At 43.3% G+C, this 13729-nt stretch overlaps 1 protein-coding gene across 1 annotated transcript; it reads left to right on the forward strand.

The window, feature by feature from the left end:
* The first annotated feature begins 3038 nt into the window (after window positions 1-3038).
* On the forward strand, window positions 3039-13269 carry hells (helicase, lymphoid specific). The gene is made up of 23 exons (XM_012817081.2): window positions 3039-3415; window positions 3935-4032; window positions 4251-4360; window positions 4564-4686; window positions 5460-5519; window positions 5654-5678; window positions 5804-5865; window positions 5982-6023; window positions 6222-6449; window positions 6827-7009; window positions 7274-7417; window positions 8196-8392; window positions 8806-8902; window positions 9228-9389; window positions 9871-10010; window positions 10362-10512; window positions 10631-10714; window positions 10837-10956; window positions 11244-11360; window positions 11464-11623; window positions 11976-12072; window positions 12313-12389; window positions 12910-13269. The coding sequence occupies exons 1-23, from the start codon at window positions 3408-3410 to the stop codon at window positions 12999-13001; spliced, it is 2577 nt and encodes an 858-aa protein (XP_012672535.1). The 5' UTR covers window positions 3039-3407; the 3' UTR covers window positions 13002-13269.
* The last annotated feature ends 460 nt before the right edge of the window (window positions 13270-13729 follow it).

Genomic DNA, 13729 nt, shown 5'->3' on the forward strand with positions numbered 1-13729 from the left:
CCCTAACCCACTTTTCCTGACCTTAGGGCTCAAAACCCTAGCTGAAATGAAATGTGACACAAAACACACACTTACCAGGAGTGGAGATAAAATGGGAGGGAAAGAGAGAGGGAGAGTGAGAGAGAGAGAGTGTGTGTGTGTGTGTGTGTGTGTGTGTGTGTGTGTGTGTGTGTGTGTGTGGGAGAGAAAGAGAGTCCTTTCCGTCAACAATACACTGTTTTGTAAATTGATCCCTCCTTATCAAGCGTGAAGAATTTCTGAGGCACCTTGAGCTCTGGTTACACTGTGTTCTGATGTGCTGCCACTGGCAGGCCTCTGTGAGGAAACCCTGATGGCCTTGACCATCCGCCTGTGGAGAATTAGGACCAGGGCAACAGCTCAGGCCGGCGCCCATTCTTCACTTGTGGTGTATCCACTCCATCACTTTAGTCTTTCAGGACAGGATCCAGAAGAGTCTTAGCTAGACAGCTTGAAATTATGCCCCCATCCCCCCCAAAATAATTCAACCCCTATGTCTAAATCTCTAGTGCCTGGCATGTGTTGGTCCACTGAACCCCCCCCATATCCTTCAAGACCCCCCCCCCCCCCCCTCTTCACCCCCTGCTTGGGATCTGATATGCTGCATCATGTTAAGAAAATGTAGCAACCTAATAATGTCTTCATTTTCTGATGACTGCAGGACTGCCACTGTGTTTGCCAACATCTATGTAACTGTCAACTGACCTTCAAGGAATGGTCAAGCGAGTCGGAATAACCTTCAGTCAGCTCTGACACAGGACCACAGTTACTCAAATGGATACTTCTGATACTGTTGCATCAATTTAACACAGATGGATACAGATACTGATTCCATTGTGCCTAAGCTTCCGTAATACATATTTCTTCCCAAACAGATGGACAGACTTTGAAGGGACAGTGTGGGAAAATAGACTAGTGGTTGTCCAGAAAAGAAATGACATTCAAGGCTTTGCTTGGCGTCACATCAGATGGGCTCCACAAGTAAATGTTAAACTGGAACAATTTTGTAGTTTCTCAGAGTTTGAACACATTTCAACAGAACACATGCACATTGTTAGTAATATTAGTTAACTATAATGCATCTTATTTGTATGAAAGTCCACAGCATTGCATAGAAATGAAAACATTAATGTGAATCCTATTAATAACTCTACAATCCTTCAGATCTTCAGGAATTTCTTCTTTTCAGTCTCACAGAGAAATCGCCAAGGAAAAGCCACAGTAACTGTCATGACTGCTCATTTTAAAACTAAGATGTTCTACAATACTCAGTCTCTTTTGCCTTGGGATATATGGTCCAGTTTGGACCAAGTCCAATGCTCCCCTAGTCATACAGATCATTTTATCCTTCAGACACTGATATTGGCATAAATCAAAGATAATGTAGGATCGTGTGAATATACTGTATGCACATCCTATGCATGCTATGTCTGAAAAGTGGCATGTTCCCATATAGGCTATGTTTGCTATATGTATGGAGTACATCGCATGTTTTGCATGAGTATGTGTTGACTAATGAGTAGGCCTCTGTCACTGGTGTTCAGCTGCCACTGGACTAGAGAGAATGATTTGGTTATTTGGCAAATAGAGCCAGAAGAGAGAGAGCAAAGAGAGAAGAACTTGTTTTCACAGACAGAGAACAGGATCATATGAGGGACTTACCAACATCAAAGGAGGGAGGTCTCCTCACTCTTTTATTAAACTCAGACAGTCCTTTCCACATGACCTCGGCGTTACCCTTCAATTTAAGTCTGCGTGAAAGAAGTCACACAATGAATAGAAGCACATCCTCACCCACAGCTCCAATTAGTAAGCCATTTCTAGCTCTCTCCTGCTCTCTTGTGGCGTTACCTTGAAAGTGCACGGTTGCGGTAACCTTGCAAACGTTTAGCGCAGGAAAAGTACAGCTTTACACAATTGTGTAAAGTCCAGCAAGTATACAAGTTACACATACGTCCTGTTATTGGAAAGAGTAATGAGTATGGTTGTGGCTCGGCCCACCATCAGGAGATGTAAAAAGGTACAGATGACCCCGGGCCCAGGTGTAGGGGGGGCATGCAAAGGCCTATGATTAAGTACTGTGTTGGAGAAGTGAGATCCGCAGGTATGCGGATCCACACCAAAATGTAATGGGTCCAAGCTAGACCTCCACCAAGTTTCATGAACATCGGTCTGGTAGTTTTTGCGTAATCTTGCTATCAGATACATTTAGTCATTTAGCAGACGCTTTTATCCAAAGCGACTTACAAGGATGTATACACATTTTACATTTACACTGATGGCACACTGCACATCAAGAGCAATTAGGGGTTCAGTGTCTTGCTCAAGGACGCTTCGACAGGGACAGGGAATCAAACTAGCAACCTTCTGATTACTAAACGACTTCTCTACCTCCTGTACCACTGTCGACCCCAGTCAGATAGACAGTACCGAAAAGATTATCTCCTTAGCGGAGGCAATTATGTTGCAATATATTTTTTATTCATAAGCGTTCTACCAGTTACATCAAAGATAATAGGCGGATCTTAGGTAATCTCAATGACTGGATATCATATTTCATGCTACTCTGCCTCGGTGAAAAAACTGTATGGATGTGACATATACACAACCATGGAATGCCAGTAAATGGAGGTTGTTCACTGAGCAGTTGATTCTTGCCATTTTCACAAATTTAGTGTGCTAACATATACTAAAATCTCTCTTCTGACTTTCCTTATATTTCGCGGGAAATATTAAACAGCAGCTAAACTGACATTTGATACCGTGGGGGAATTATATATTCTTATTTTAATGACATATGAATATATTATACATTTTTGCTAACAGAGAATGTAACTTATAGTACTATTATTAATTCAATTTTATTTTGATATTGAAATTTAAACTATAGCGAGAACAATGCATTTTAAATATAGTCTATCTTCCTAAGGCACCCCTATATCGTACAATGGTTGCGACCTCAGTGGCGCGAAATCCACGGTAACGCCACAGTAGTCCACTCCCATTGCAGCAGTCGATATGTTGGGTATCGTAACCTAATGAGCTCGTGTAATGTTAACATATTTTAATACTTCCTTCGCAAGCGATCTGTTTTATCATCTACTGCACTTTGAAGAACAAGACTCGCTTCTTCTATGGGACTCGATGTAAAAATCAGTTAGCAAATATTTTTACTTGAAAGTCACTAGAACGTGAACCTAAGTTGTATCGTTAATTAACGTGCTTTCTGTCGAGCTAGGTAACTTGGTAAGTTGAAAACTAACTTTACTAGTGAAGTTTAGTTTTCGCGACAAGTCAAACAAAAGAAGTGTTCACATAAAGTTTTGTAGTTCACATGAAGTAAATCACAATCCAGAACTTTGGATACGTCGATTAGAACAGCTTTGACAATGAATGGGTAAGTCTGCAAACGTTAACGGTTGTATTAAGAGAAATATGCGGTTGCTAGGTAAAAGAGTTGACCGCATTAACTGAACCACAACTCACGATTAATTGGTTCAACGTCTCTTCAGGAGAAGGTAGTTTGTGGGTCATGAAGTCACCCATGCAAACCACGCATGTTGGGCATGTTGTTAACGTGCTATCCCCGGTGAATGCCCTCACCCTACCTAACGTTAACTAACTCAGGTTAAACAATAACTTACATTTATTCCATGTCAAATGTCTGTCTAGCGAATTAAGAGAACGATAGCGAGAGTTTGTTTAGCTGGCGAGCTAAACTTTGCTTGACCATCACATAAGACGCACATTAGATAGCTAAAGGATAACTTTAACATGCAGAAAGTTAAATCATGTCAATACTTCTTCCTCCTCGCCACAGTTGGTCAATGGTCGAGGTAGTGTAATAGTAAGGGACATCATTTTCTCAAATTTGTCATGTTTTCACATTTCTGTCTTTTGTGCCACTTCATTAAAGCGTTAAACAAGAGACGCGAAGCGTGTCACCTAATTGCCCCAAACCGAACGAATCCGAGGAACCAGAAGGTACCGCAATGGAAGAGACCGTGCCTGAAGGTGACTTGGCTCTGTCTTATCTAAGTTTGTTGTGGCTTACAGTTAGGAATGTACTTTACTGTCAACAGTAAAAGTTGCTTCAGCTAAATGGTGCGAAACTTTTGATATAATCTGTACAAGTACGCCCATGTGTTGCAGTAACCCATACCCTTAACTGTAAAGTACACTCGCAATAGATTGTATCTTTACTTAATCTATGGTTTATGTATTCACGACAGCCTCTGTGAAGGCGGAGGGTACAGAAGTTGTTGTCACAAAGGAGATGGAAGAGGAGCAGAAGCTGGCGATGGATGAGGGCGAGAGGAAAGAGAAGGCTATGATGGAGCAGGTATGCAGGAAAATACAGCAGTCCAGCGAGGTTTTCTAAGGACACACACACAGGCTTGAGTGGACTGGTTTCTCCCTGCACTGCTGTACACATGACTGAACAAAATCTGCCATATCTCTTGTTGTTTATCTACTGATGCAGTCTGGCTTGAAACTTGTCAGGGCAGGAATGAAAATAAAAAAATGAATTTCTCCCTCTAACAGGCAAGACAGACTTGGGAGAGAGAGACAAAGGAGATGCGTTTTAAGAGGTTGCAGCATCTTCTTGAGAAAAGCAACATCTATGCTAAATTCTTGCTTACCAAGATGGAGCAGCAGCAACAAGAGGTTGGTGTCCCTTCACAGAATAGTTGTAATAACTGACAGAAAAAGTCACAAATCCGAGAGACCGTATGGTTTTTGGTCTCGGTCAGATGTACATTTTCAGTGTTGTATTGTTTATGCAGTGTCAATAAATAGGTCAGGTGCACTCAATTACAAGAGAGCTTCTTATAGGATCAGTTTAGTGACAAAAAAAAAGATTTAGAAGGCTTAACCTCTAAATCTTTTTGTCACTAAATTGATCACATAGCTTCCACACTGACAAGGCAGCACATGTTTGTTCAGAATTGTTATTCTCTAGTCTACATTGGAGATTACAGGCAAACCTACATCACTCTACTACCAAGAAACATTTTTGGCCCTGATGTGTGTTTCGGTGTTATGCATTTGTGAGATTGGGATTGGGATTGACAGGATGACTGGTTTTAAGAAGAATGTGCCCACGGGGGAGCAGAGCTTTTACTCGCTCTGATCTGAAACCCCCCACAGAGGCAGGCAACACAGCTCAGCTTTTGCTAAATGACCTTTGGTTTTTAGCTTGGCTAATGGCTTCAATTAAAGGTGGAATTGCAGTGGTCAGGGAGGCTTTTTACTTTTCCCTTCTCACACCCTTGTGCGGGGTGGTAGTGTTCACATTGATGACCATGTGAAGAATGTAGAACTATTGATACTGTGCATCACAGTTAAACAACATAGCATGACTGTGGAGGACAGAGGGGAAAAAAACAGTAAATAAACAATAAATACATTCTCTAACATGCTTGTCTGATGTGAAACAGGAGAATGTCCGTAAGGAAAAGCTGGAGAAGAAGGTCCAGTCTCAGCCATCCAAAGAGCAGGTACATCCACTCACTTTAAGACCTGTAATCGAACGTGGAACAACAAGCAAACAACAAAAACCAGTTACTATGTACCCTTTCTCTCCCACACTCCTGTCTTAATATATGTATGTATGTGTCCTTTGTTTTCACAGGGCAAAGATAAAAAGCCAGACAAAGGTAAGGAAGGCCCTTGTCGTAATTTATCTCTCCTTACTAACATGCCTTCTGGAGAGATGACTATCCTATCTGAGAGCATCTGGGTATTAAAAAGCTGGATCTTTTCTCTCCGTCCTCTTTTGTAGTTGAGCGAAAGAAGCGTGAAAGGGAGGAAGACTACAAAATAGCTGATGTGATGTCTAAAGAGGTAACAATGCTTCGTGAATAATGGCCGTCTCTTGCACACACACACACACACACACACACAGACTAACACTCTTATTTGTTCATTGTACATTCATTTGTGCTATTTCTCTCTTTCAGGAAATTATGTCCAAAGCCAAAAAGGCAAAGGTTGAAGAAGAGGTAACTACATGTTGCACCTTAAACCGAGGGCATGACTCCATTGCCTTAAGAGAACTGTATAGCACCCCTCTGTAAGACTTACAGCTGCGGTTACAGTTGCAACAGTGGTGACTGTAGCAGCTGTGCCTCTGTTAGAGATACATCCACTAACGGTGGCACACCTGAAAGATTTACAACCCTTGTTTCCTGTATTTGCAGGAAGTGACTACCACAGGGCGTAAGCTGGAGGCAGAGGACATTGAGAAGCTGAGCGACTCGAACGCCGTCATCAAGAACCGCCTGTCTGAGGCGGTGCGCGACAATGCCAAACACTTCCTGGACCCCGAGAGGCAGATTAACGGCCAACCCGTACCGGCCCAGCAGCCTAGGCTCTTCACTGGTGGAATCATGAGGTCTTACCAGGTGGAGGGCATTGAGTGGCTCAGGGTGGGTACCACTGCACAGTAGGCATGGTTTCTGTATCCAGGGGGCATAGTTTTACCATAATGTCGAAACATTGTCATTAGCTTAATACTTATTAGTATAGTTTGTCATGTTCATAAGAGGTAGGCCTGATATGATGTGCGAATGGGCAGAAAAAAAAGCAGGGTAAAAACTCATATCCTTTTCTTTTTTTTTCTTTTTTTTTTAAATATATATATTTCTCCCATTCTTGTACAACACTTTAGTAACATAGCAACACTCTGTGAAAGACTCAGTAATGGAAAATATGATTCTATATGAATGAGGTATGAGAAAATGAGGTATATGAAAATGAGGTATATGGAGTTGTCCATTTTAGTAAAGATGTGTGTGTGTGTCAGATGCTGTGGGAGAATGGCATTAACGGGATCCTGGCGGATGAGATGGGCCTGGGGAAAACCATCCAGTGCATTGGGCACGTGGCCATGATGCTGGACCGGAAGGTTAATGGGCCATTCCTGGTGGTGGTCCCTCTCTCCACCGTCCCCAACTGGATCTCCGAGTTCAAGAGGTTCACTCCGGATGTGAGTCCACTTAACTATCTTAAATGTTTTTCATGTCTTATTTTTTATTGTGGTGAAGTATAAATGTGTGTTCATTTGAATTTTGGATGAACTAAAGTGTTGCTCATTTTCATCATATTTTATATATGTGTATGTAGTATTTTGAGTAGATTTTTCTTGAAGGTTATGAAGGGGTGAACACTTAGTATGAAACAGCTCTATAACTGTGTGTGTGTGTGTGTGTGTGTGTGTGTGTGTGTGTGTGTTAAACCCTATTTCTCCCAGGTGAGTGTGATGCTGTACTACGGGCTTCAGAACGAACGTGATGAGCTCATCAAGCAGATCCGCAAACCCCAGGGCCCACTGAAGATGTTTCCTGTTGTCATCACCTCATTCGAGATCGCCATGATCGATAGAAAGAAGTTACAGGTACTGCTGGTTTCTTATTCATACTTTGAAGCAGCAGTGGTCATATATAAAGACTGCTAAAGCAAAGTAAACTGAAGTACAAGTTGTAGGGCCAATGATTTTCCGCGATAACGGAAAACGGACGGAATTCGCGGAATGAACACTTTGAAACGGAATTGCCCCATTGAAACGGAAACATCATTTTGTTCATACAAATCGCCCAAATTCCCCTGTATTTTGGGCTGCAAGGCTATATTTCTTTCAAATAAACACAACAACGATTGCAACGATGAACAAACATTAATTAAAGAACAAAACCACTGAGAAAATATCACGTCTGCGCTGAACTCTGCTCCGGCCACGCCCCCCTTTTCAACGGTTGACCCACAGATCTCCACTAAAGCCACATTCGGTCACATTCACGCGCTCGTCTTCCCAATCGCATTTAAAACTAAACATTTTTAGTCTTCTGTTCTGTTGATCGCTGGCAAACAACAATCTAAGAAGGGCACATATTATTCACTCATTTTAAGCCATCAATCTACCTCAGGGTGAACAAAATGAGCTGAAACGGAAAAAAAAACGGAATTCACCAAATGTGAAACGGAAAATGCATTTTTTTTTTTACCGAAAATCATTGGCCCTAAAGTTGTAATCATGAGTAAAAGCATCCAGTTGTCATATTCGAAAAGTTGGTATGTTAGGGCTTTGATTTAAATCTACTATTGTTTGCTGAAGGCCAAATATTCATGCGTTTGAATGATCCAGTCATCTCACTGTGTTCTTGTGTGTTGAGCAGCGGTTCCATTGGAAGTTCCTGATCGTGGATGAGGGCCACCGCATTAAGAACCTGAACTGCCGCCTGGTGCGGGAGCTGAAGCTACTGAACACCGACAACAAGCTGCTGCTGACGGGAACGCCGCTGCAGAACAACCTGGCCGAGCTCTGGTCCCTCCTCAACTTCCTGCTGCCCGACGTCTTTGACGACCTTAAGAGGTCAGGGGGCACCGCCTGTAGTTTGTTTTAGGGCAGGAAGTTACGGGATTCAGTTAGTCAGTGCTTAGGTACCTGCCATTAGAGCTAGAGCACTAGGATATTATTTTACAGGAGGAATCAGCAAGTTAGTCCTCATTGTCTTGTGTCATTTGATTTTGACGGCATTATTTAGTTTTTCAGTTGTAGAAAGCTTATTGGTTCATTTCATGTCACCAAGTTTCATTGTATTTTTACTGTTGTAAGTTGGTGATTATATTCAAACTTGTATCCAAAACATTTTGAGGGCAGATTCATTAAATAGTAGCTTGAATGCTTTCATCAGACATTTGATTTGCTAATGGTCCATCTTGCCTATGTGCCACAGATGTGCTACCTGTTAATAAAGTTGTTTGTTTGTTTGTGTGTCTGTGCAGCTTTGAGTCCTGGTTTGACATTGACAGCATCAGCGGAGATGCAGAGAACATTGTGGTCAAGGAGCGAGAGGAGAACATCCTTCACATGCTTCATCAGGTGATTATGTGGACACACACAATGACTCTGCTAAAATGCAGAGAAAATTGTGGCATGTGATTACACACACACACACCATGACCTTCCACACCCTTTTCATTTCCTATTCAATCTGTCTGCTGACACCAGGGGTCACATGTCAATGTAAAGCAAAGAAACGTTTATACACACACACACACACACACTCTTGTAATGCTAAACTTGTGTGTAACAGTGTGTCCCCCTCAAGGAAGTTTTACACAGACAAGCATGTATGTATGCTGACATGCTCTTTCCCACGTGCCTCATGTCTCGCTTATTAAGCACTGTGTGTCTCTGTCGCCAGATCCTGACGCCGTTCCTGCTGAGGCGTCTGAAGGCGGATGTCACCCTGGAGGTCCCGCCCAAGAGGGAAATTTATGTGTATGCCCCCCTCACCCTCAAACAAGAGACCCTCTACTCTGCCATCATTAACAGGACCATTTCCAAGATTCTGGGACAGGACAAGGTGCTTAGATAACTGGTGGTGATGAAAAGAGATGGCAGTTATTTACAGTGTCTCTCTTCGCAGACGAGAGAAAATATCATAGATATGGCGCTCTCTGGGATCTTTACATCTTGATAGTTTTTTTATTGACTAGGAGTTGGATTCATTTGTGAAGAGAGTTCATAACTAACACCACAGTTCAAAACAGTACTGACACCACAGGGAAGCATAGCGTATATTTATCTACAGGGACTTACTGGCCATGATTAGATGGATTTAGTGAGCGCTAATGAGGAACTCTGGGGTGCCTGAATGCATGACCCACAGACCCCATTTGCACTAATCCAGCACAGATTGTCAGTGTTCATTATAAAAACTGTACCCTTGTCATAACTAATGTGGGGATATAAAACCTTTTTGGTATGTGGGACTGGATTAACACGCTTGCTTTAGGATTAAAAGTGTGTGTGTGTGTGTGTGTGTGTGTGTGTGTGTTTGTTAGGAAGAGGATGCCCCAGCAGTGCTGAGCTCAGCGGGGCGGCCCAAGCGTAGGACCAGGAAGGACGTGGACTACACTGAGCGCCCCGGCGACACGCCCTATGACCTGGAGAAATACCTGGACAAGATGAAGAAAGAGCAGAGGTCCGCACAAAAGATTAACACTTAACACACAAACTCTCCCACACACATGCCTCGTCTTAAACACATCAGTTTAGTTTCTTCACTGTTACACAGACGAATACACACACTTGGATACGCTAGGAGTCTTGGTCAGACCAGCAGTCACTCTGTTGAGATGCAGTGTGTGCCATTCAAAACAAAAGTCTGCTGTTAGAAGGGAATAGAGCTTTACTATAAATGCATGTGGTGTCTTGGAAGTTTCAGATTCCGTGGATGAATTGTATGCAGAAAGAAACATTTGCATTTCATGGACTTTTTTGGTTCATTTTTATTAATAGTCCTTCTGTCTTTTATCTTTCGTCCTTTCCTCAGGAGTGCGCCAATAGTGGATTTGAAGCTGAAGAACCCTCTGGACGTCCAGATCAACCTGAAGCTGCAGAACATCCTCATGCTGCTGAAGAGATGCTGCAACCACCCCTACCTCCTCGAGTACCCCCTGGACCCCGCCAGCGGAGAGTTCAAGGTCAGGAGCACAAGGAACGCTGCAGAGAGATTCAGAGTGGTGCTGTGAACTAGATGGATGGAAGTTCAATTTGTTTGTTTGTTTGTTTATTTATTTAGTTTTTTTGTCTGTCTTCTAGATCGATGAACAGCTGGTCGAGACATCTGGGAAATTTCTGATTTTGGACCGAATGCTTCCGGAACTGAAGAAGCGAGGGCATAAGGTCAGAATAATGAAATCTACGCACACACATATACATACACTGTTTTAGTTTGATCTTCTATAGCTTTGCCTCATGTGAAGCTTTCCTGGGTGTTAATATTTCCATGTCTGACACTCCCCCAGGTGTTGATCTTCAGCCAGATGACGTCCATCTTGGACATCCTGATGGACTACTGCTACCTGCGGGGCTTTGACTTCAGCAGGCTGGACGGCAGCATGTCCTACTCTGACAGAGACGAGAATGTGAGTTTGTGTACCTGACTGCTAAAAAGGCCAGCTAGCCTCAGGTGTGCCAGGTAACACTAAGTTAGACCGAGTCTCAGATATCCAGGGTTTCACCAGGTGTGCTGGGTAGCAGCAATGGACCTGGCCCCATGTGCTCAGTAATATCACATCGCTAGTGTCTATAAATGTGTGTGACTGTTACTGAGGTGCCTCATTGATCTGTGTGTTTGTAAGTTGTTCTGCAGGTTCTAACATTTACATAAGACTGTGACTGTGTGATGCTGATTTTGTGTGTGTGTTTGCAGATGAAGAAGTTCGCTAATGATCCCGAGGTGTTCCTGTTCCTTCTGAGTACACGAGCAGGAGGCCTGGGCATCAACCTGACCGCTGCTGATACAGTCATCATCTTCGACAGTGACTGGGTAAGTGTGTATGAGTCTTGGAAATGCTTTTTGTACTGATAATGTTACGTTCCCAACACGTGTGCTATAAGGCCTCTTTTTTTTTTTTTTTGTTCTCTCCCAGAATCCTCAGGCAGACCTGCAGGCCCAGGACCGCTGCCACCGGATTGGCCAGACCAAGCCTGTGCTGGTGTTCCGCCTGGTCACAGCAAACACCATCGATCAGAAGATTGTGGAGCGGGCCGCCGCCAAGAGGAAGCTGGAGAAGATGGTCATTCATAAAAGTGGGTGTCGCTTCTGGATCAGACTCTTTTGGTTCCATGCATTTGTGCCTGTGTGTCCCCCGTCCCCCCGTCCCCCCACACTGATGTTGTAACACTTCAATGGAGGTGTACCAATGTATTGGTGCTCTACACTCACCTTTCCCCTTAACCCTAATCCTTCCCCAAGTATATGTAAATACAAATGAATAATGGGCTGTTACTTGCTTTATTAATTGTTTTATTTTCTTGAATTAAATGTTAATGAGGGAGGGGGATCTTTTTTTAGTTTGATCCGATTATTTTGTGTCAAATCAGCTTGGGCTGTTTTGGATGTTCAGTTAACATGTTCTGCCTTGTTCTTCCTCCCTCTCAGACAAGTTCAAAGGGGGAACGGATGAACTGAAGCAGACTAAGAGTACTGTGGATGAGTCGGAGCTCATGGAACTGCTCAAGTCCAGAGATTATGAGAAGTACGTCCATCTCCGCCGTTCACTCACACTAGTGGTAAATTGCAGAGTTCCCAGAAAGTAGTGTTATTGCACTCAAATGCCACTAGAGGGAGCTGAAGGCAAAGATTGTTTTTTTACGAGCCCATTTAGCGGCAGTCAGAAGCAGATCTGTGATTGGGCAGGGCTAGACCCGCCTCAATAGTCAGCTGGTAGCTGTGTGTGTGTGTATAAGCAATTTCACTAAGTGTGTCGTGTTTGCAGGTCAGTAAAAAGCACTAAAGGAAAGGTGATAAGCGATAAAGACCTGGAGTTTCTGCTGGATCGCAGCGATCTACTCGGTAAGTGAACTTGCACTGTCCCAAAGTACACATGCAAGCACAGTGGTTTGCTCACTTTTCTCCAGGCAAAGAAGCAGGCGCACATATTGTTTAACTCTTCATGTTTGTGTGTCTGTGGAACAGGGAATTTTGTGTGGTACAGGATGACTGGATTACAGTGTATTGAAAAGAAAATTGAAACGTTTTTAAGATTGACTGAAGAGCTTTCAGTGACCAAGTGAATATCCCAAGTCAAAAGCCATAATGAACTCTAATGGTTTCCTTTGGTTGCTTTCAGCTACCAAATATGACAGCTGCCTTAAAGACACAGACAGACAGACAGACAGACAGACAGACAGACAGACAGACAGACAGACAGACAGACAGACAGACAGACAGACAGACAGACACCCACCCACCCCCCCACCCCTCCCCTCCCATCCCCCCAGTAGAGTGAGAGTGAGAGACAGGCAGGCAGTGGAAGTACGTGGCTATGTGCTCAGTGTGTGATTGTGACCGTGTCTGTCTGTCTGGGTTCCAGATCAAGCAAAGAAAAATAAGCGCAAGCAGGAGAAGGACGGAGTTTTCCGGGTGGTGGAGACCAAACAGGAAGCTGACATTGCACTAAGCTGAGGGCCCGGCCCGGCAACTGGCCCCAAAGCACTGCTGACTGTCCTGCATGCGGCCCGGTTCTGAGTGACGTCAGATTGGATTTGGTTCTGGCCGAGAGATGGCTCAGCCTAAGCTGTGTAAAAAGTAGACAGGTCTACATATCAGTGGCCTTAGGATAACTATCTGCACTTTCCTCTTTTATGTGTTTTATACTACTAGAAAGCTTTTTTTTGTTTTGTTTTCTTACGATGACCATGACTGACTGTTTAAATAAATAAGTGTACCAAAAGGGAAGTCTCCTTGAATTGTTTTATTTGTCTAACATGGTTAAAGTATATAAAGCGGTTACGCAAAAATAGTGTGTGGTAGTACGATTGGTTTTAGCTGAAATACAAGTTGGGACTGTAACCTAAGCAAGAACACACAGATAGTGCTTTGTGTCCACTCACTCACTCACACACACACCGGTTGTTCCCACAAGCCAGCTGTGAACATGGATCATCAAGAAGAATGAGGATATTAAAAAACTTAATTGTTTTAACTGCTTTAATGCAATCAAATGTTCCTTTACACAGCTGACTGATGAAGTAGAACAGCACGTTACTTGCCACAAGGACCATCCAGAACATTCCTAACATTGATGGAATACTGTCGACATGAACTTTCCCAGTGTGCAGCCAAGTAAATGCACTTCATCAGGAAACCGGAACATAACCTTCACCTTTAACCCCCTTTCTCTCCATTCCTGA

This window comes from Clupea harengus, chromosome 13, assembly GCF_900700415.2.
Source record: "Clupea harengus chromosome 13, Ch_v2.0.2, whole genome shotgun sequence".
In the NCBI taxonomy this organism is placed as follows: Eukaryota; Metazoa; Chordata; class Actinopteri; order Clupeiformes; family Clupeidae; genus Clupea; species Clupea harengus.

Excerpts from the sequence above, each read along its gene's own strand:
- hells (XM_012817081.2), top strand. Across the intron at positions 4,361-4,563 it reads AGAAGGCTATGATGGAGCAG|GCAAGACAGACTTGGGAGAG; the intron begins GTATGCAGGAAA and ends TCCCTCTAACAG. Across the intron at positions 11,361-11,463 it reads TCATCTTCGACAGTGACTGG|AATCCTCAGGCAGACCTGCA; the intron begins GTAAGTGTGTAT and ends GTTCTCTCCCAG.